Source organism: Lissotriton helveticus, chromosome 1_1 (genome assembly GCF_964261635.1).
Source record: "Lissotriton helveticus chromosome 1_1, aLisHel1.1, whole genome shotgun sequence".
Taxonomy (NCBI): domain Eukaryota; kingdom Metazoa; phylum Chordata; class Amphibia; order Caudata; family Salamandridae; genus Lissotriton; species Lissotriton helveticus.
In genome coordinates this window covers 641,245,194-641,269,061 of record NC_136057.1, presented here as the reverse complement: position 1 = coordinate 641,269,061, position 23,868 = coordinate 641,245,194, and the positions used below count along the sequence as shown (strand labels likewise).

Genomic DNA, 23,868 nt, shown 5'->3' with positions numbered 1-23,868 from the left:
GGAGGAATGCCTTCAGTGCTAGACGAATCGCCCGTAACTCCAACAGGTTGATGTGGAGCCGGGCCTCCGCCGGAGACCAGAGGCCTCTGATCTCCACCTCTCCCATGTGGCCACCCCATCCCTGGAGGGACGCGTCCGTCACAACTACGTGCTCCGGTTGGGGAAGGGAGAGGGATCTGCCGCTGACCCAATCGCGGTCCGTGAGCCACCACTGCAGCTGTCTCGCAGTGCCCTCCGAGATCAGGACATGGTCGGAGAGGTTGCCCTGATGCTGGGCCCACTGAAACTTCAGGTCCCACTGCAGAGCCCGCATCCGCCACCTGGCGTGACGCACCAGTAGGATGCAGGAGGCCATCAGCCCCCGAAGCCGCAGCGTCAACCTGACCGAGACCCGAGATAACGGCTGAAAGATGGGAATCAGAGCCTGAATATTCCGGACCCGCTGTTCGGGTGGAAAAACCCGAAACTGCGCCAAGTCTAGAACCGCTCCGATGAAGAGGAGCTCCTGAGAGGGGCACAGGTGTGACTTTGGCACACTGATGGAGAACCCCAGCTGGTGCAGGAGATCTGCCGTAGTCTGGAGGTGGTTGACGACTGTCTGGGGCGAGCCCGCCTTCAACAGCCAGTCGTCGAGGTAGGGGAAGACTGAAACCCCTAACCTGCGCAGATGAGCTGCGACCACCGCCATCACCTTTCGGAACACCCGTGGGGCGCTGGTAAGGCCGAAGGGGAGCACGGTAAACTGAAAGTGCTCGTGGCCAACCGTAAACCGCAGGTAGCGCCGGTGGGCCGGCAGGACGGGGATGTGGAAATAAGCGTCCTGCAAGTCCAACGCTACCATCCAGTCTCCTGGGTCCAGGGCAGCTAAGACCTGAGCCAGTGTCAGCATCTTGAACTTCTCCTTCCGGAGGAAGCCGTTGACGTTCCGTAGATCCAAGATAGGACGTAGGCCCCCTTTGCCCTTCTTGGGTACCAGAAAGTAGTGGGAGTAGCAACCACACCCTACTTCTGGCCCAGGAACGCGCTCAATGGCCCCCTTGGCCAAGAGGGCCGTAACTTCTTCCTGCAGAAGTCGCAAATGATCCCCCGATACACGGTGGTTCTGCGGTGGCATGGCTGGAGGAGTCGCCTCGAAGGGGAGGGAGTAGCCCCTTTGGACGATTTGCAGCACCCACCTGTCCGAAGTGACAGTGCGCCGGTGGAGGTGGTGATGGCGAACCCTGCCCCCCACTGGCGTCACATGGGCCTGAAAGCACGGACTAGGAGGGTTTTGAGGCGGATGCTGCGGGGGAAGGTGTGGACTGACCTCGCCGTCGACCCCTACCGCCCGGACGGCGGTTACCACGGCCGCCACCGCGTTGGGTATTGCCCTGCGGAGCGTGGCTAGCGGCACGTGTGGGTGTACCCCTTCCGTGGCCACGAAAGGAGTGATAAGCAGCCGATTGCTGGCGCCGGGCCGAGAGGCCCAAGGACTTGGCCGTAGCCCTGGAGTCCTTAAAGCGCTCGAGCGCATGGTCTGCTTTGTCGCCAAAGAGGCGACTGCCATCGAACGGCATGTCCATGAGTGTGTTCTGGACATCTGCCGAAAAGTTGGCGGACCTCAGCCAGGCGTGGCGTCTGACCGCCACCGTCGTTGCCATCGCTCTGCCTAGCGAGTCGGTGGTATCCAGCCCACACCTAATGGAATACTTGGCTGCGTCCCGGCCCTCCACAAGGGCTTGGCTGAGTTTGGCCCGTACCTCCAACGGACACTCTGGCAGCACTTCCGCGACCGTATCCCACAGAGAGTGGGTGTAACGGCCCAAGAGGCATGCGGTGTTGGAAGACCGCAGACCCAGACTAAGGGATGAGAATATCTTCTTTCCATACTGCTCATACCTCTTGGATTCCCTGTCCGGCGGGGCGGACGGGAATGCGGTCTGGGAATTGGAGGTCTGGATGACCAGGCTCTCGGGGGTGGGGTGGGTGGACAGGAAATATGGGTCGCCAGGGGCTGGGCGGTGGCGCCTGGCCACGTTCCTATCTACGGGCGAACCCGTAGCGGGCTTGGACCAAGTGTCCAGAAGAACGTCGGTCAAGGCCTCATTAAAAGGCAGCAGAGGCTCGGCCGAGCTTGACTGCGGTTTAAGGACCTCAGTGAGGAGATTAGTCCTCACGGCCGCGACGGGGAGCTCAAGGCCCAAGGCCTTGGCAGCCCTCATCAGCACCACACTATAAGTTGCCCCCTCCCCCGAAGCCACGGTAGGAGGTGAGACAAAACCAGTATCTGGAGAGGTGTCCAGGCCACTGGCCTCCCCAAGGTCTCCTGCCCAGTCCTCATGAGACTGACACTCTCTGGTCAGAGGGTCTTCAGACCCCTCCCAGTCCCCTTCATCACCCATCTCCTGAAATTCAGGGTTCTCAACTAATGGGGCCTGTTCATAAAAGTGAAACTCACCAAACTACGTCCGGAGCGGCGCCCATCGGGGCCGTCCTGACGGCTGAACAGGAACGAAGGTGGGGACGGCGCCGCCCGAGGACGGCGCCGGAGGCGACACCTGAGGGTCCGACGCCGGGGAGGTTGTAAGGTCCACCGGCGACGAACCAGATCCCGAAGGAGGACCAGCGGCGTCCTTCGGCGCCGGGCCCGAAGGCGCCCGCGGCGCCGGAATAACTGAACCCCCCGGCGCCGGGCCCGCTAGGGGTCCCAGACGGGTCCGCTGGGCCCGAAGGCGCCGCGCAGCCCGTCGGAGGAGAGCGTTTCCTCATGGCCATGAGGAAACGCTCGATCCCCTCCTGCGACGCGTGCAGCCCAGGGACCGGAGGGTGTGGAGCTGCACGCGGCGCCCGCGACTCTGACGGAGCCGTGTGGGTGGTGTCACTCGAACCCCCGGCCGCATCGCGGGAGCATCGGGGGGAGTCCGAAGAGCGATGACGCCGCTTGGACTTCTTGCGCCTCTTACCTGACGACGACTTCGACCCGGAGGAGTGCGGCCTACTCTCGGAACTGTGGTGGCTCCGAGCCCGCGACCTGTCCCTCGACCTCCCATGGGATCGGGACCTCTCGCGGCGCGGGACCGACTGCCGGAGTTCGAGTCGCCTGCGGGACCGCTCCCGCCTGGCTTTCGAAGAGAGGGCCCGGCAGTCGGAGCAGGCCTTGTCGTCGTGGTCGACGCCGAGACAAGATAAACACACGCGGTGAGGATCCGTGACCGACATCAGGCGGTCGCAATCATCGCAGTGCTTAAAGCCGGGCATCCCTACGGCACCGTTCGGAGTCGAAAGACTTCGAGAAACAATCAAAAGTGATCAAAAAAGTTCGTCAAAAAATGACTAGGGTTACTGCTTTTTCCAGATCTGCTCTTGCTGGAGCGGAAAAAAGAAGAACTGACGTCAGCACGCGGAGGCTGCGTCTAAGTACTCCGACGACGTCATCACAGCGCCCACGACGCCGACGACGGACGCGGAGCCGCAGACGACGCCTACCGACGCGCAAGGGTACTGCAACGCAAAAATTTCCAGATCCAGTCTGACGCCTGGGGATATTCTAAGGTAAGGAATCTAATACTAACGTGTCTCTTTCAGATATGGACTGTTTAGAGGTAGCAAGACCTGTCCTGACTGATCCATAATTGATAAAAAATTGGTCTGACCTACGAATATCCTTGGTTTTATCCAGGTAAAATTTCAACACCCTCCTGACATCCAGGGAATGCAGGGACCTTTCCGCTGGAGAGGAAGGATTCTGAAAAAACGTAGGTAAAGTTATGGTCTGGTTAACATGAAAGTCAGATATAACTTTAGGAAGAAATTTAGGGTGAGTACGCATAACCTTAGCAGCATGAAATACAGTATAAGGTTCTTGGCAACACAACGCCTGAATTTCACTCACCCTGCGGGCCGATGTAATGGCCACAAGGAATGCCGCCTTCCAGGACAGGTGCTACAACGAAGCCTTATGGATAGGTTCAAAAGGCTCCTTCATCAATCTGGACAACACCACATTCAATTCCCATGAAGGCGAAGGAAGCCGGACAGGAGGGAACACTTTCTTCAAGCCTTCCAAAAAATCTTTGATCACAGGGATCTGAAAGAAGGAAGTCTGCGAAGGGCATTTCCTGTAGGCAGTCAATGCAGCCAGATGAACCTTAATGGAATGGACATTAAGGCCAGACTGGGCCAGAGGTAGAAGATATGGAAGGATGACATCTTCCTTACATGTCGTCGGGTCATAGTTCTTGGACTTGCACCAGATGCAAAACCTCTTCCACTTGTAAGCATAAGAAGTCCTATTGGAAGGTCGCTTAGCCTCCTTCAGTATCTCCATGCAATCTTCTGGGAGATTCAGATGGCCATATCTCAGGAGCCATGCCGCCAAACTCAAAGACGAGAGGTTGGGGTGCAACATCTGCCCCCCGAACTTCGTGAGACGGTCCGGCCTGCACGGCAGCCTCATGTGAGGAAGGAGAGACCGGTGAAGCAGGTCCGTGAACCACCACTGCCTGGGCCATTCCGGGGCAATCAGGATCATCCGCGCCCTGGACTGGGACAGTTTGATGAGCACCGCCGGAATCAGGGGAATGGGTGGAAAAGCGTACAGAAAGCTGTTCGACCAGTTGATCCATAGCGCATTCCCCAGCGTCCCTGGCTGATAGTACCTGGAGGCGAAGTCTCGGCATTTGCTGTTTTCGACGGTGGCGAACAGATCTATGTCTGGAGTCCCCCACCTTGCGAAGACTTCTCCTAGCACTTCGTCGTTTATGACCCATTCGTGGTTTTCCTGAATCAGCCTGCTCAGTGCGTCTGCCTGAACATTCTGCACACCTGGCAGATGGGTAGCCGTTATCATCAGTCCTCTGGCCAGAAGCCAGTGCCAGATCGCCTGCGCCTCCAGCGACAGAGTGCGCGATCTCGATCCCCCCTGCTTGTTGAGGTAATACATCATGGTCGTATTGTCCGTCTGAACAAGCAGAGAGTTGGTCCGGAAGGACGGATGAAAGGCCTTCAGTGCCAAGTGAACAGCTCTGAGTTCCAGGAAATTGATGTACGTGGACTCCGTCGGGGACCATGTTCCTTGAATCTGTAAGTCTCCGGAGTGCGCCCCCCAGCCGTGGAGAGACGCATCCGTCACGATAGTCTGCGTAGGAATGTCCTTGTGGAAGGGAACCCCTCTGAGGAGATTCTCAGCTGAACACCACCACTTCAGAGACTGAAGAGCATGCAGAGACAGTCGCATCTTGTCGTCCCAAGATCCTTTCCTCTGTTCTCACTGATCCTCCAAGCACTCCTGCAATGGTCTCATGTGCAGTTGTGCGTGAGGCGTGAGGAAGATACAAGAGGCCATCGACCCCAGTAGAGAAGGCACCGTCCTCACTGTTGTAGCTGGAGCGGTCATAAGAGCCTGAGCCTTCCGAAGGAGTGATAATCGTCTCTCCTCCGAAGGAGACACGCTTGCTGACAGCGTATTGATGGAGGCCCCCAAGTACTGTATACACTGGACCGGAGTCGGGACAGACTTGGACATGTTGATGTGCAACCCCAGCTTGTTCAAGAGAACGCACGTCTTCTGGAAGTGCGCTTGAGCTTCCGAGAAGGAGGAGGCCTTGATCAACCAATCGTCCAGGTACGGGTAGACAAACACCTTGTTCTTCCTTAGGTGTGCGGCTACCACTGCCATGCACTTCGAGAACGTCCTGGGCACAGACTTCAATCCGAATGGCAGTACTGTGTACTGATAATGATTGGCGCCGACTTGGAATCGCAGGAACTTCCTGTGTTTGTGTGCAATGGGCACATGGAAGTACGCATCCTGTAGGTCTATGGCACACAGCCAGTCTTCCTGTTGCAGCTGAGGATAAATCTGATGCAACGACAGCATGCGAAACTTCTCTCTGCGAATCCACTTGTTTGCTTGTTGCAAATCCAGAATGGGCCTGAACTCGTTCTTGTTCTTCTTGCGAACCAGGAAGAACCGGGAGTACAGACCTCTTCCTCTTTGAGACAGAGGTACGTCTTCTATCGCCCTTTTCCTTAACAGGATATCGGCCTCCGCCTGGAGCTCGCGCAGCTGAAACTGCGAGCTGACCGGAGGAATTGATGGAGGCGGGCTGGTGCACCGAAGACTGTATGCATTGCAAACAATATTCAGCACCCACTTGTCCTGAGTAATTTTTCTCCACTCTGCCAGAAAAAATTGAACGCTTCCCCCCACCGGAGCGGGTAACGGATGAAGGGGAAGTGACCGCTCAGGGTCGAGACCCGGCCGGGCCCTTGTTCGCGGTAGAGGACTGCTGTCCCCCTCTACCCTTCTGGCGCTTCTGGAAGGGTCTCTGGAACTGCTGCTGTTGTTGCTGCTGCTGTCCCTGTGCACCGAACCGTCTCTGGAACGGGCGGTAGGCCTTCTTTTCTTTGAGCTTCTCCAAGCCCACAGCCGTCAGGGTCTCTGCCTCCGCCTTCATGCTGGCCATCTCATCATCGGCATGCTTTCCGAACAGGGTTTCCCCCGAGAAGGGCAGATTGGCCACCCGCTGCTGGGCCTCGGGCTTGAGTGATGTGAGCCTGAGCCAAGCATGGCGCCGCTGGTTGATCCCAAGACAGTACCCATGGGCAGCCAAAAGAGAGACATCCCCAGCCACGCTGATGACCTGGTTTGAAACCAGCATCCCCTCTTTGAGTATCTCCTGGAAGTCCTCCCTCTTGTCCCGTGGCAGGAGTTCCGTGAACTATTGCAGGGATTCCCAGAGGGCACGGTCATATCGCCCTAGTAACGCCGCATCGCTGGACGCCTTCATGGCCGTGGACGCAGTCCCACTAGCCTTCCTACCAGCTGAGTTGATCCATCGGCTTTCCTTATCGGGCGGTACGGTGGAGGACGGGGAGGTAGAATGTAACTTCCAGGCCGCCGTCACTATCACAGAGTCAGGTACCGGGTCTATCCGCAGGAAAGCCGGGTGCGAATCCGGGGCCTGTACTTCTTCAGAAGTCGGGAGGGAGCGGCCTTCACCACCACTGGTGTGAGGAACAGCTCCTCCGCAGGCTCTACCAAACCAGGCACTAGTGGCAGTAGAGGGCGAGACAAATGCTATTTGTGAAGCGTCTCAAAAATCACTGACGTCGTGGGTGTTGGAGCCGTCACCGTGATTCCCAATTTTGCAGCCCCCCTCAGGAGAACATCCTGGAACGTGCTGATGTCGTCCACCGGAGACACCCTTGTCCCCGGAGATTCCGACAAGGTCGGAGAATAGGTCCTGGTCCTGGACGAGTCCGTGCGGGACCTCGATCCACGCCTCCTATGGCGACGTCTTGACATGGTGGAGGATCTACGTCGACTCCTCGATCTTCCTCTCCGTCCGGAACGTGATCGTGACTTCCTCGGCTTTGGTCGATCCGCCGGTTCCACCGGGGCGGGCGACTTCGGCTTGGCCGGGGCCTTCGGCTTAGGGGTCCCCTTGGGAGGGGTCGGAAGCCTGGGCAGCGAGACCGACCTCAGAGGAACCGGAGGCGGCTTGTCTGCTGGTAGCTGAGGTCGAGGCATAGTGTGAGGCAGTGGTGGTAGAGGAGGAGGAGGAGTAGGGTCCCTCGGTGGGAGTCCCCTCGGTAATGGAGGCGGGGCTGTAACCGGCCTCTGTGACGGAGTATACACCATGGAGTACACCGAACCCGGTGATCCGCCTTCCTTCCCAGCCTGGGACGTAGGCGAACCTCCCATGGCGCCAGATCTCCTTCCCCGTCTCTTCGGCGTCGAAGAACAGCGACCGGACGGCGAGCGTCCTTTCCTCGACGTCGACCGTTTACCCCTCGACGGCGAATGCCTTCGCCTCGACGTCGACCTCGTTCGCCTCGACGGCGATCTCCTATGCCTCGAAGGCGACCTTCGGCGCCTCGACGGCGACCTCCTGCGCCTCGATGGCGATCTGCGCCTCGACGGCGAACTTCTCTTCGACGACGAGGATCCCCTCGACGACGATCTTCTCCTTTTCGCCGACGGCGAACGGCGGTGTCACCTCGACGGCGAGCGCGGTGCCGGGCCTTTTGACGTCGATCACTCGACGTTGACTCAGACGACAACAAAATCGTCACAGGAGACCTCGACGGCGGTCTGTTCAGTTCCTTCGACGTCAAGCGTCGACGGCGCTTCGACCCAGAGCCCTGGGGAGACGGGGAACAGACTGTAGTCATCCCTCTCGACGTCGTAGTCGGTGCAATCGACCCAGACGGAGAATGGTGATGCTTGCTGGCCTTCCTGCCCCTGGGGAGGCCCCCAGAGGCCTCAGCACGGGCAGAGGAAGCCCCTCCAGACCCACCTTGCGCCTTCAGCCTTCTTTCCTCAAGGCCCTGAAGCCTGATCTTCTTTCTGTCCTTCAGGGTCCTGCCAGAGAAGCCCTGACAAATCCCACACTCCTCTGGGACATGGGAAGAGGGAAGGCAGAGGCTACACACCTCGTGGGGATCTGATTTGGCCTTCTTCCTGGAGCACTCCGGGCATTTGTCAAATATTGCAGGCATATTTGACATCAAAAGAGTGCAAAAAAACAAAAAGAAAGGCACCAACGTACTTAGAAAGCACTCAACTTGACAAAAAAGTGAAAAAATCACCAATAAACCATTGAAAAGGGAGAGCTCAATGCTCCAGGGTCCTGCTTGCAGGAGCCGGAAAAAAGAACTGAAAGTAAAAGGGACCTGCATTGCATTCTGGGATACTGTGAAGTTCTGGAAAGTTCTCTTAAAGGCACAGTATCCTGTTCTGAGCCACATAATGGCAGCCTATGGGGCTTGTCTGTCCATGTCTTCCTCTTGATCATTCCAGAGGGATTTTGCTGTTAAAGCAAGGGAAATCTGGACAGGCTTTGCTGTTTGTGGATTTTTGGTGGAATTTCTAGTTGAAGTACTGGACAGTGTAGCCTGTGGATATAGGCTGCATTATCTGTCTTTAATTCTCTCTTAAGTGTCTGTGCAGTTCTGTATTTTTCGACACCTTAAGAGAATATTTTTGATTGCTCTGGGGTCCCCGCACATGGGCGGGACTATTCACTAGATTATGACTATACACAGAGATCCCCTACTACAGAATAGAATATCTTTGCAACGATCAAGTTGAACATTAGATATTTCAGAGCCATCTGACACTGAACAGCAAAGAAGTGTGATAGAGAAGAAATGATGCAGGTGATGTTAGACACTAAGATGACGTCTCCTATGAAAGTGGCCTGTAGGGAGAGGTGGGTCCAGGACTGTCTCACAGAGGTTGAGAACATACTCTTGGTTGAGGGGGGATTAAAAAATAAGAACACTATCATACAGACTACAGCCAGACAGACAGACAGCAAGATAGCCATGAAAGGAATAAGTCACATGTCAAGGATCAGGCATGTCACGACAGGACATGCCATGATCGATCGCCAAATTACCGTGATGTACAGAAGCGCTAGGACAGAGAAGAGGTTATTGTTTTGGGCAAGTCTAAATTGAAAACCATTTTATGTATTGGGGATAAGGGGGGGGGGAGGTGAGATAGTGGGTGGCACCTGGATGGGGAGATGAGTTAGTAGGTGGAGCTTTTTTTATTTGGCAAGAGTGAACAAGGGCTGGCTGAATAGTTGAGCAGATGGCAGCTACAAGTGTGTAATGACTGATCCATCTGTCGGGAGTATTCTCTTCACTAACACTTGTTTCCCTTATTTTTTTTAAACTCAGGGGCAGCAACATTGTCGTGGTGCCACCAGGGCTTTAAGTGAAAGCTGTTTCTATATAATATGAAAGCCATAGTTGCTGCTTATTTATCTCATGCAACTAACAACCACTGACAAAGCCAATAGTCTGACTTGTTGTAGGTATGATGTTACTTGTTGTGTCATATCTGAATGCAATGACAGAAACAGGAAAATACAAGTTGGAGGGCACACTATGCCAAGCAGAGAAAAGTTTAAAAAGTCACACGATCACCACGCATCCCAGCTCTATTAAGAGAAATACAGCAAGTCCACAAACACGGCCTGTGCTTTACACGCCATGATTGTAGAGTTGCTGCATTTATTTTCTTAATAAAGCGCAGCTGCAGGGTGACTGTGTGCCTTTGTTAAAGTTTTCAGGTTAATCGCAGAGCCCTTCTGGAGCTGCAATTAACAAGAAAACTTTCAGATGAAGTGAAACGGGATGACTAGGAGTGGGCAGTGCGCTTAGAGGCTTTTATAGGTGAGAAAGGTGATCACTGAACTGCTATCCAACTTTCAAATCCTTGAAAAAATACAAACTTAGACCAACATTACAATGCTGACAAGAGATCTGTGAAAACCTGCACCATCACTGCACTGAGGACTGTCATTATTTGCAACTTTATTGATATCAATTTGTGGTCCTTCCTCTATTTTTGCGAAATGTCCCATTCTTTGGGTCGCCCGCTCTAGTCACCCTACTTGTAGGGGATGGGAAATCCTTTAAAGAGAGTAATTTTTTCTCTGGATTTCCCTTCTCTTTTTGAAACTCAGGAGCAACAACATTGTTGTGGCGCCACCAGGGCTTTAAGCATTTTCAATATTACATACAAGCCATAGTTGCTGCTTATTTATCTTATGCAACTAACAACCATTGACCAAGCCAATAGTCCTGACTTGTAGGTATGATGATACTTGTTGTATCATATATCTGGATGCAATGACAGAAACAGCAAAATACAAGTCGGGCGGTACACTATGCCAAGTACAGATTTTTAGCTTATGTGTCTTAAGCCAGGGCAGATCATGTGTATTAAATCTGCATCTTGCACAATGTATCTGGGGCAGGTTGCCGTAAAAGTGGGGAAGATGGAGAGTAGTTTGTGTAGCGTTAAGTAGGCTCGTGGGTTAACGTACTGTATAAACTTAAAACGAGTGTTGCAGGATACTCATTTAGGATTTTCCATTATCGACTTCTATTCCTTATCCGAGAGTGGTCTATTAATATCTCTTTCCGAGTTATGGTTTACCGATACTAAGGGGGATGGTTGGAGCGCCCGGACCACTCGGTAGAGCCATCGAATCAAGTGTCTTCCTGTTACCATTAGATATAATAAATGTACTGGTACATTTTCAGCCGATTCGGACCCCTGAGGTGCCCAGTGTCATTTAATTTAGTGTACCAGATTGGCATGCACCAAGAAAAGTGCCCCTGTGATGCCCTTTTCATTCACAAAGTCTGTATGTGTCAATAGCATCCCCTCCCTAAACAATGTACCTCTGGATCTTGTTACTTACCTGCTAGTATTTCGCATTCCACTTTTGTAGTATATGGTTTTTCGCGCCCCTCGGGCATTTGTGTAAATTGTGCAACTTAAAGTGTTTTCATAAGAGTTTTGTATTGTGCTTAGCTCCCTGACTCATAAAGAGCTCAGGGTAGTCTTGTTATAAATAAATATACTTTATTTTCATAACAACTTGTGTGGTGTCCTTTCACTTGGTGTTCAAGGGGTAAATGTGATGGTAAAAGAGCTGGCTTAACACGCCCTCTAGAGTTTAGCCTAAAGACTGCTCTTGTCCATGCTACTAGGATAGCTGGTCTATCAGGTTGACTTACAACCAATCATCAATAAGGGTTGTTTGGTATGATACAAAGTGATCACTAGAATAGTGAGCACTATATATCAGGCCAACTTCTCACAGTATCTAAAACTGCATTGAAATCGCCCCCTGATATCCAGGGCAACATGGTCCAGTCTGCGAGCAACCTTCCCATCTGGGTATAAAATGCGTCTTGGTCCACGTTAGGAGCATATAGGCTCCCTAACACCAATGGACTGCCATCAAGAGCACCACGAACCAGTGCATACCTACCGTCTTTGTCGATGCACTTCTCCTGTACAATAAAGGGGATCCCAGCTCTTATCCATATTGCAGCCCCTCGTGCAAACGCTGAGTAGGTTGTACCAAACAGTTATCCCTTCCACCTCTTTTGTAGCCTGCAGATAAATTGGTCTCCTGTAGGAACACTCCCGTTCCTAGCTAAAACTCTAGAAAAGTGCGTTCTTCAACAACTTCACAAACATATAGATGATTTCAACCTCATCTGTACCTTTCAATCAGGATTCCGAAAAGGCTGTAGCACAAAAACTGCCATGCTCAATATTTCAGATGATATTCACAGAGCCTTAGAAGAAGCATGTCTTCTCATCCTTATTGACCCGTCAGCGGCTTTCAACACAATTAATCATGCAACTTTACTTGAGAATATGAAGAAGCACTCGGTCATTAATGGCGTAGTTCTAAAATGGTTAGCTTCCTACATTCAACACCAATCACAACAAATTAAAATAAACTCCCGGCTCAAAACCCACAATAGTCATGCTTGGTGTACCCCAAAGCTCGATTCTCTCCAAAATTTTGTATGCAGTAGCAAACGTTTAGAACTTTGGCCCTGAAGAAAGCCGCGGAATCTTGTCCCTACCGGCTGAAACATGTTGGCCCAGTATATGCAGTTATATGTTTAGACTGCTTCCTTTGCACTGTTCTTGGTTTTAGTGAGGGAAAGGACAATTTCTATTAAAGTTTTCTATATTGATCCTTTACCCTTTTTTAACTCACCACTTTTATTGTTTTTTGCACTGCACTTGATCCCACCACGATCATTTGCTCATGGTCACTACAGCGATTGAGGGTATGACCCAATTGAGTATGGGTAATGGACGAGTCCCGATGATCAAGGGACATACCATCCCACTTTGGATGACCAAATGAGAACCTTTGATCTACATTTAACTTTGATGGGAATCCAGCAATTCTCTGTATGGGTCTTCCCAACAATCGAAGTAGGTCAATTTTTTAGGTTTGTCCTGTCACACATGTAGGCAGTAAGACTTAAGCCCTGTTAGCGCCAACTCACTTATGAAGGAGTTTGTAGCATTTCGGAGCATCTGAAGCTCCTACATAGACCCCCCAGTCTTCAAAAAACCGGATGCCATAAATTGCACCCTCGTCCTGTCTGACCCAGTAAAGTCTCTAGGCATTACCCTGGACAAGAACTTGTGATCTTTTATTGATATCAAAAACTCTGCCAAAGGAGCGCTTTAGTCACTGAAACACCTCAAGAAAATTAAACCTTTCATCAACCATGATGATTTCAAGACAATAGTAAAATCTCTAGTCCTCTCTAAACTGGACTATGGGAACGCCATCCATGCAGGGACGCCAAAAACTCACCTAGTCCCACTAAGGTCAGTCCTAAACATGCAGCCCGGCTCATAACATGTGTTAAACGCTTTGAACACATCACACCAGCCCTCGAATCTCTCAACTGGCTTCCCATTGAAGTTAGATGTATTTAAAAGTCTGCCTGCATCACATACAAAACCTTTCACACACATTCCCCTAACTACCTAAACAGCAAACTTGTGAAAGCAGGAAGACCCAGAACGCTGAGAAGATCCAACTCACTTCCTCTCATTCCCCCGAAATTAAATGGAAAACCACTCAGTCTTGATCTTTTTCTGGAAATATACCCAGGATGTGGAACAAACTCCCTAGAGACTTCAGATGCAACCCTTCCTTCTCCTGATTTAAAAGGGACCTGACACTCCTTCTCCTCAACAAATACTTTACCGCCCAAGCAACTGATCTAGGCTTCAATAGCTGACTCTCCTCATAACTTTACCATCAATGATAGGTGGTCATTTGATTGTTTCAACTACCTAAGTTATCATTCACCCCTTTACTTTATGCCATCTTAAAATGTTATGTTGATCTCTTTATACATCCTTATGTCATGTGACACCATGCAGTATTTCTTTTTTGTATGTAAAGCGCTTTGATACCCACGGGTCTAGCTAGCGCTATAAAGAAAAAACAAAATAACACTATTTGTACTTTATCCCTAGCTAACTGTGCATGAATTCTTTGTCTTTTGTGTAGTGATCCCATTTCCCCTTTATTCCAGGTAGTGCAATTATTCTGTGTATTTCCTTTGTGTAACGTTGGGATATGGTTTCTGTGTTAGTCGATTCAAATTAGAGAAATTGGAGCACCCGTTGGCTTCCCTTTTAACAGCCCAATAGTAGGTCCAATTGTGGAACTGTGTTCGATCAAACTTGCTGGGAAACTTCAACCAGCCAAGTGGCTGCAACACGTGCCGCTACAAAAGCGGTCATGTTGGCTTAATAGTCAATGAGAGCTCCCAGATTGTCTCAGATATCTCTCCTTTGAGGGGTGCTCTTACCCGCCCTGGGGGCCAGCCCGCCCCAGCACCGGCATTAGGTTGAAATAACAGTGATGTCTTTGATCAGTGGGTCTCGTTTCCCCGGTGTCTTTACTATATAGTATCTAGTTTGTGTGGGCCTTTGTGGCAGATGCTGTGTTTGGAGGAACTCAACTCCTCTCCCCCCCAACAGTCAATCTTTATTGATCTTTAAGTCTTATAATTTTTCAGTTCAATAGATCATTTGCAATTTGTGGTGTCATGGATGGACAGAGCAGTTGGCTGTTGTCCGACTCCTATTGAACCGTATCACCAGTAGAGGATTCATCATCTGTAGTTATCAATGTTTCACGGAGGGTGGCTGCCGAAATACAGCCACTGTTGCCCTCTTTTCTCCGTGATTTAGGGCACTGATTCTGTGGTTAATATCTCCTAGTCCTAGGTTCCAGATCTTGCTTGATGGCCTCATCTATAGGCAATTTAGGTAGGTGTGTTCAAACTACTCCCAAGGCCTCAGCTGGCATGTCGAAGTAGTTGCTCTTTTGATCTTGAATGATCTTGAGTTTGACTGGGTAGAGGAGGGCATACTGCAGGTAAAGGGATTGAAGATGCGGGTTGACTCCGTGGTATGATGCATGCTTCTTTTGAGTATTCAAACAATGATAGGGCGAGGAGGCACCCTGGGAGCTCTTCTCCTGGTGGGGACTGTGTGCCCTCCCCACACAAAAATATTCGAATAACCCCCCACACCCCCTGGCATCATTATTGTTTGCCACCAGGATTCTATGTATACGGTTGCATTCTGGCCTTGACTGTGTACTGGTAGACATATTATGCGGATGTTGTTTCGGTGTGAACGCCCTTATGTATGTTCCATCCTTTCCTGCATTATTGTAACTTGGTGCTGCAATTGTTCTACTATCTCAGTTTGTTCTTTTTGCCAGGGGGTTAACTCTTGTAACGTTGCTGGGTTGGCAGTCACTTTGTCTGTGAGTTTCTTGTGGTCTGCTCTAATTAGGGTGAATTTAGTGGGAAGCGAGCCAAGTTGTTGTTCCATTATTGTGCAGGATTCTCTTATTTCTTGTAATATAAGATCCTATTTGTCTGGCTGTGTATTGCTGCAGTCTGGGGTACCATTTCCATAACAGAGTATTTGTATTCGGATGTGTTGTCCCTTCGGGATCCAGTTGCTTTTCCTTGGTCCGTCCCATAGTTCCACAACCTTCCCCTTTTCGACACAATGGGAGAGATGAGGTATGTTCCCGTAGATATAATAAGCACGTTTTTAGAAAAGTCTGTAGGGTAGTTTATTACTTTATTAGCAGCAGGGCTGTGCCAAGCTTTTTGGTATGCTCTTGCTGCTTGGCGTCTCGAGGTGCTCACATTATTTGGATATGTGGCATCTTCAAGGAACATGAACCTGGCTCGTAGGCAGGTGAGAGACTGTTGTTCATAGTCTATGAACGAAGACCGCGTCCGCAGGTGGTGTTAGTGTGCTATCTCGTTGTGTGGAGAGTCCAATTTGTTTAGGAGGGAGTGTTATGCTGCTGATTGTGGGGAACAGGGTGAAGGTTCTGCTAATGTGTATCATTAGAGAGAGGGATGTCTGGTTTTACCTCTCTCTAATGATGGTTCGCTGGGAGTTAGGCCCAGGCCTTATATGTTCAGCAGGCGATCTATGCCTATCTAATGGGGCCCAGGCTCCCAACTGGTGGCTGCACAGACTGGGAAGTCCTCTCAGATCCTGCTTGGTCTTCAATTTTGTAGTTGAGAGTGGGGGGGCGCGTTGCCATTTGCATTAAATGCGGCTTCCAAACATATTTAGTAGCACGGGAATCGTCTCTTGGAACACCAAGCCTGATCTCTTTCATTGAATGCGCGCCTTTCTGCGATAGTATTTCCAAGGTCATAGTAGGCCCCCTTTTAATCCTGACTCAGGATACATCCTGATCTGTGAGGTAATGGGGGTATGGGGTATAACCGGATTCTTGGGGGCAGCCGACTCCACTACTTGTCACGGGACACAGGTGTGTGATTGCAGATATAAGCTACGGAGCCGAACACTGCTGCTTTTCCAGTCTGGGTGTGTCCACCCGGCAAAGCCGCACCTCCCTTGTTGGGGCAGAAAGGACTGTTCACTCACCAGGTCCGTCAGATGTGCATGCACGGGTGGTGCAGTCCGCCGCCTCAAGGCGCTTTCTCCACCGGGGCCTCCGAGCCCCCACCTTCAGCACGGCAAGCCCCCACCACAGCGTTGGGCGAATCACCCTGGGCAGTCTGGACCAGATCGTGGACATCCCCAGGAAGACACGATGATAGAAATGTAGGTAGGTCCCACCTTTCATAGACTGCTTGGTTCGTTGAATAGTGGTACAGGCCTCACCTATGGTGTTTTTAGGCCCGGTTGAACGTTCATCGCTCCTGCCTAGTCCATTGGTATGAATGAGTTCCCGCCGATGTAGCTGCAGTCAGGTGTCAGCTCTGGGTGATCTGTATTGTAACCGAGTCTAGTGGTCATTGTTCTGAATTTTAATGAACTCAGAGTGCACTTGGGTCCGCCATTTTGTTCCTGCTGTGCATCAGCTGTGCATGCCGATTATTATCATTTAATTAGTCTCCACATTATGAGCCCCTCTTCACAGTGTAACAACTTCGCACTGGGGATTGGGCCGATGTCTCGCTTAACAGGCCAATGTGGAGGAGATTCCATGCCACATGGCCGAAGACACTCGCCTATCCGACCGCCATCTTCAGCAGTTAGCCACGCCCCCATAGTGTTACGTCGCAACTTACTGCATACTTCATAGTTTTAGTGTGATTTGTTGATTTGACACTGACAAAGTTACGAAAAGAACATCTTGGAAACACCACGCGACACAGCCATTACAACCAGACTCACCTTTAGCTACAAAAAACACTTTCCCCTCTCAATCTAAAAATTAATATGAATAAAATAACCCAAAGCCTGTTTTTGCTTTTGCAATGATCTTGCAAGCCATCTATGAAAAACAGCAGATTGATTTTCTATTAGGAAAAAAAAGCTGAGAACATTTAACAAAGGCTGCCTGTAACCCCTGCCACTTATGTAACCACAGAATGATCCACCAATTAGATGCCGTTTCAGCTGTACTGTTCTTATTGGATTTGCCTTTGGTTGGCTTTAATCTGGGGTGACATTGTGTGCAAAAATAAAATGGGTCTGAATGTTTCCCCGAGTGATTGCTAGTGGTTACTCTATTGGCCACCATTCCTCCCATCACCTTCTGTGTGTGTGACATAACTATCTAACAACAATAATTCACTTAACTCTAGATGCTATTTTCTTAAAGTCATTATAGAAAGCAAGCATCTATTCGCTTGTATATTTATGTTTGACATTTGTCCACAAACTATTATGGATAGTTATCATTGTTCCACTATCTAATTGGACCATTTGATCCAACATCCTGAGAAGCCTCAAAACTGCCCTAGTAGTTGGAAGGGTTGCAGGCTACAAGGTTATGTTATCTTAACTTGCTATAGCACTTGAATCATACCCGTAGGCGTATCTCGGAGCTTCAATTAGCACAGGAGCATCAGAGGATTTGAATCAAAATAGAGCAGTCTTGAGGAGTTTTTTAAATTGGTCATGATCTGTAGAAGAACGGATGCGGTATGGAAGGTTGTTCCGGTAAGAGGGAGACAGGCAGGAAAAGGACCTACCCAAGTGTCTAGCCAAACGGATATGGGGGACAGTAAGTAAGGCAATCAGAGTGATACTGGGACTAGGCAGAGATGAACACACAGATTGAGATGTATTAGCTATTTTTCAGAGCTATCATGCAGTAGGCAAATTGTACTTTTTGGCTCAAGACCCAATACCAAGATATAACCTTTGAGAACACTCTTTACTATACATGTTGCAGTTGGCTTGCAAAACCTCTCAGTGTTGCAGAAATAAAGAATCGCACTGTCAAATAGATCTTTGACACAGCAACATGCCTCATCTTGTCAAATGAAGGAGGTCTCAGCCACCTTTCTGAAGTGTCACCAAGAGCAAATATTACTTTAAAACTTACTTATATATTTTACACAGAGCAATTGGACTACTTCTGCAACCAAATTTCCTGTGATACAATCTGCACAAGTTATCTATCAATCAATCAATCAGCATGTATATAATGCAGCACTTTCACTCCTAAGGTTATCTGGGAGCAGATAGTGCCGTATCTCTGTTCAAGAGTCAGGTCTTGAGTTTGTTTCTGAAGTCCGTCAGGGAAGGTGATGGTCAGATGTGGAGAGGCAGGCAATTCCAGGTCTTGGCGGTGATGTAAGAAAAGAACAACCACTGCTGAGGCGGCTGCAGGGTGTGTGCGCGAGTACAAGAGAGGAGGAGCGCAAGTGTCTTGAGAAGAGATAGAAGCTCAGTCAATGGTTGATGTAGTCTGGGCCTTGAGTGTGTGGAGCTTTGTAGAAAAGTATGAGGTCTTGAACTGCCATCTTTTGTGGATGGGGAGCCAGTGGAGGTTTCTGAGGTGCGGGCTGATGTTTGTCAGTTTGGGGAGGTCCAGTAGGAGTTTGATTGCGGCGTTCTGTATGGTTTGCAGTCATCCGAGGAGCTGAGTGCACAAAGCGTTGCTGTAATCGAGGCGGCTGGTGACGAAGGCATGTGTGATGATCTTTCTGGTGTGGATTGGGATCCATCTGAAAATACTGCGGAGCGTGTGGAAGTAGGAGGAGGTGACTGTTTACTTGTTTCATTTTCAGATTTGTTAATTACTTGCAGCTGCAAAGTGTTGTCCTAGGTCTTAAAATCAGCAACCTTTGCACAGAAAAAAGCCACCTTGGCCTTGATTATACAGTCAATGAATATCCCATCCATGGTCTACAATAGGTTTCCAAATTCTGTAAATCGGATGGATGATGAATTCTAAGGTTACTAAATGTAGGATTATGGGAAACTCCCAGTAGGACTTCCATGATGGGCGTAACAGTACAAAGAGGATAACAAGTGTTCCTCAGCAGAGTGGGTTAATTTAATGAAGATGAACACATCTCTGGAGTCTCCTTGTACTTTATAGAGACGGATGTAAAAGTAAACATTTACCCGTGGCAAAATATGTATGCAGTGTTGTAATGCTTCAAGAAATTATCAAGCAAAGAGCTCCTTTTAAAGAACCAACTCACCTTGAGCATACTGTCTCTTTCCCATTTGAAAAGTCCACAAGTACTGAAAAAGAAATAGTAAGTTAGCAAAGGTGCCATGTTGCAGTATTTATATAGATTCTTTTCAGAAAATAAAATACTTTTTCATAAAGTTAACAGCAAACCAGCATTTGATTAAAAAGCTATACTTAGTAAAGACCTAAAGCTAGTGATTCACCTATAATTTGTTAAAAGCAGAAAGGTTTTGCTGTATATTCAGTCGGCCAGACTAAAATAGCCCACTGGTTTTAAAAACAGATCTCTAGTGATCCTGGCATGTTTACTCGCAAGAAACAAATGTAAACCACTGCTGCATTCTTGATTTACACAATTTTGGGGGCCCTTCTGAGTTCTTGTATGTTATGGGGCTTATATCAGCATAGAGGCAAAGACACACCAGCAAACAATATAATACAACACAACTAAAGAAACGTGTCTAGCTTGACTCCTTGCACAAATGAAACATCCAGGATAACAGGGCTGGAGCATCATCTTCCATGGACATCTGATGACCACAGCTTACACTACACAAGGAGGTGTTACTGGCTGAAACTGATGACTACAGGTCTGAAAAAGATTCCTTTTTCAAATAGGCCTACAAAGTTAGAAAATCAACTAGGAAGCTTCAAATACTTAATACAATACACAAGCGTTTATAACAAACTCTTGCCCTACTATGTTCAGAATCACTTTTAACTTGAGAAGGCAATAATGCAAGCATCACCCCTCTCCATACCTGCAGTGTTTGTTAGGCAGTCTGTCCAGAGAGATTGTTCTGTTCCCACACTGACATTTGAAGAATCGTTTCACAGCGTCGTGCCACTTGTAATCATGATTCTGAGCAACACATGACTCTAGAGGCTTGAAGTGAGTATAGTTACACTGCAGAAAAGGCAGAAAATATTTGGATTGGTACAATTTCATTAAATTTGGGACTTACCAGTGCAGATTATATTCAAGACCTGTGTGTTGCATCACACGTACAGACCCATAAAGATATGGTGATCAATAAAAAGTAGCAACTAGGAGCCTCATTTAACGCGGTCAAAGAGCGACAGTGAAATGCAGCACAACCTGCACCTACAGAGCACATTTCAACCTCACTCATTCTGAGCCTGGCCTTTCCAGTAAATATTTTAAGTGTAGGTAGCAGCACCGAAGGCTAGATCTTACTGGCAAAACCAAAATCTACACCTTCTCTACAAGGTACAAAACACACAAACCGCTACACACATCACTCCAGCAACTATACCAAGCAGGTTTTACCATTCTTTGAGGATTATACATTTTGTGCAAAATAAACTGAGGATTTAAGATAATTAAGAATTAATTTCTCACTGCTGCTGTTATACAGCTGTAGATATATTTCATGTTAGACATCTTGCAAGAATCTTAAGGAAACACATGCTTTTTATTAGGCTTATTGAAAAAAATATGAAAAACTAGAGTAGATTCATAAATAGTTTACTATGCCTTGATAAACAAGTTATCACACTTAGGTAAGTGAAATCATGAATCTGAGACCTAGGAGAGTAATCTGGATGTAGTAGAAAGTTTATCTGGGAGTACCAAGCAACAATTCTCTGCTTCGCTTTATCAACGGGGTGAGAAGGATTAACTTAATATTGCCCTTAGTAACCATTTTTATGTGCACTGTAAGACTTTACATCTAGAAGGCATCAGTGACATGCTGGCACAACGTAAATACTGTGCAAGAGAAAACAGCCATATAGGAACTAGCAGCAGAATGCTGTGTCCTCCAAGGAAGAAGCACTTGTAAACTTCAGTTTATGAATGAGTTTTATTGGGGAACAACATTGTGTGCAATGTGTATGTCTAAAGCTATAGATGTACAGATTAATAGAAACCTGTTATTGTCTTTAAAATAACAAACCCGCAGAACCAGTGGTTCTACAAGAGGTTTTGGGGCACACACAGTGTGTTTGCTACTGGGACCCAGCACAATGGAAAGAATGCCTTTAGGTTAGTTTAAATATATATATGTATGATACGCCAAATGTGAGAAATAAGGACCCCAAAACTTGTGCAAGTAAATGTAATGCAAAAGTGAAAACAAGATAAACTGTAAAAACACACTACTGAGTGAAAAGTCATCAGAAACCGATGTGTGCATCACTGTGCACATAACTGCAACTAGTGCCAAATAAAGTGAGCACATCACTGACACGCTGCAGGATGAGATTCTTTCCAAATGGGATTGTTTCCAAAGTGTTGTGCGTAATCAGCAACCTTAAGCATAAAGTAAAGTGTGCGTGTCATTGACACGACGCAGAAAAAATTCTGCCTCATCCACGGTGTGCGCAATGCGCATGGTCAATATCCACAGAAAAGTGCGCGTGTCACCATGCTTGCTTGCTTGTTGAGTAAATATTTCATCTAAATGCCCAAGCTTCGGGGTGAATGAAGGTGTGCTTATCACCGAGCATGCTCCTTAAATGGCCACTCTCAGCTACAACACCTCGCGCACTTCATAGTTGCAGGAAAAGAGGAACACGGCTTGAAGATCAAAGCCACAGATCACAGCAGCTGAAAGATGGCACCGGAGAAGTCAGCGAAGAGGGAACCACTCTCGGCACTAGGCACGTAGACAAGTTGCCAAGGAAACAAGCTCAACACAAGGAGGCCTCCAGTTGAGGAGCGACGTCATCGGCATTGCTTGGTTGCTAGGAGAGAGCAACAGAGTGCAACGAAGCCAGGCCAGGTCACTAGGCCTTTACTCGAGGCAGGGAGCTGCCGTTACAGTAGGCCTTGAATTTGAAAAGTACAACTGCAAGGCTATGAAGCAGCCCATTTGGGGCAAAACCATTCAAAAGACCTGATAATAACTCCGTAAAATAAACCAATCCAAGTTTAAACAATACCTTAATCTCCGTAGACCAAGGAGATTTCAAATTAACACAAATTGAGAGCTGCAGCAAAGAAATGGGTTCGATGGGGAAGCTGGTGGCCAAAGAATTCCTGTACCCAAGCAAGTACAACTCATCACCAGTGTAAAGAAGTCCATAAGGCGCTTAGTAGGTGTGGTGACGGTCTAGTCTCCCGCCGCCCGGAAAGGGAAGTTGACAGACAGGAAGCGGAAGGCGGCCATGTTTTATCGGCGCCTACCGCTAGCAAGAAACAGAGTGTCTCCCGGCGCTCCGGGTTCAGAATAAATATTCCTAAATACATCTCGGCATTAGTGTGCATTATTGAACACCACAATGGCGACGAGGGCTGCAGCATAGCCCGCGCACACTCCGTTGCCCCAGGTCCCATCATTGGAATTCGGCTCGGCGCCGCGCACAGCCCGGAGCGCGGCAGAGGAGAGGTGAGAGCGTCGGAAAGGGCGCGAAAACAGGGAACGCCCCACCGCTCGAACAGGACACTCGTCCAAGGATTGCAAGGCGCAGGCAGGACTCTGTACTGCTCTAGGGTGTTTGCCATTCAAGAAAAGGAAAAAAAAAAAAAACAAGCACAGGCAAATACAAGCGAGTCAGTGCCAGTGCTTGCTTTTGAGTGCATCGAGCGTGGCTAGAACGCAAAGTGCAAAGGTGTGTTCCACTCCCGGCAGTGTGGGCAGAGCGAGGCACCCTGGCGGAGCAGCGGCCAGACGCGGCAGCTACCAGTTCAGCGGATCCGGCCGAAAGAGAAGCTCAGCGGGCATCGCCTGACCCCTCGACCAAGTAGAGTGGTGAGGACAGTGCCAGTGACCCCAGCGAAGGCGACCCCGCAGTACAACACACGCCGGGGAGCCCACCGGGTCGACAGCTCCCCGTTCAGGCTCGTCGACGAGGTACTTCCAGGATGGCCGCGCAGTCTTCTTCTCTCACCCAATTGGTGCCGTTTCTGGCGAAGAGCGGAGAACCGGAGATGAAATGGGAAGACTGGAAAAGGTATTTCCTCAATTATCTTGATGCCCTAGAGGAAGAAGGCGACGCTCAGTTCTCCAGCAAGAGAAGAAAAAAAATACTTTTACACAACTTAGGTCCTGAGGGGATCAGGATCTACGACACCATCGTCAAAGGTGAGAGGGATGGTACGGACACAGACGTATTTAGTCACGCCATCGCAGATCTCGACGCCCACTATAGACCAGTCGTCTGTGTCGCAATCGACAGATACAATTTCTTTCAAAGGAAGCAAAAGGTTGGTGAAACGGTGGATGAGTATGTCGTGGCCCTGCAAAGGTTGGCCCTAACGTGCAAGTTTGACAGGCTGCATGACGAGCTAATTAGAGACCAAATTATCATGCACACTACCAGCTCCCATGTCCAGGAAAAACTTTGGGTGAACGGGGATGCTCCTCCCAAAGAGATATGGGCCATGGTGAAAAAGGCGGAAATGTCAAAACGTTGTGCGCAAGCGGCCAAGAAAGAGGCAGGAGGAACACAGACGGTATGCAGGATCATGGCGCCGGCGAGAAGCGACCGGCCGAGGCAGAGAGATCTGCAGAGGAATCAAGATGGAAGAAGATCCAACAACAACAACTTTACTCCAACAGATAACAGATCGAATAAAGGAAGTAAGATGAGCTGTTACAGGTGCGGC

General features: G+C 49.2%; 1 protein-coding gene across 3 annotated transcripts in view; it reads right to left on the bottom strand.

The window, feature by feature from the left end:
- MCM10 (minichromosome maintenance 10 replication initiation factor) overlaps positions 1 to 23,868 on the bottom strand; it is a 306,573-nt gene that overhangs the window by 7,231 nt on the left and 275,474 nt on the right. For all 3 annotated transcript variants that reach the window (XM_078674170.1, XM_078674171.1, XR_013606921.1), the window contains exons 18-19: positions 20,057 to 20,202; positions 19,303 to 19,345 (exon numbers count right to left, since the gene is read on the bottom strand). In XM_078674170.1, the coding sequence (XP_078530296.1) occupies positions 19,303 to 19,345; positions 20,057 to 20,202 (189 nt within the window). Of the gene's footprint in view, positions 1 to 19,302; positions 19,346 to 20,056; positions 20,203 to 23,868 lie in introns of those variants that run through there.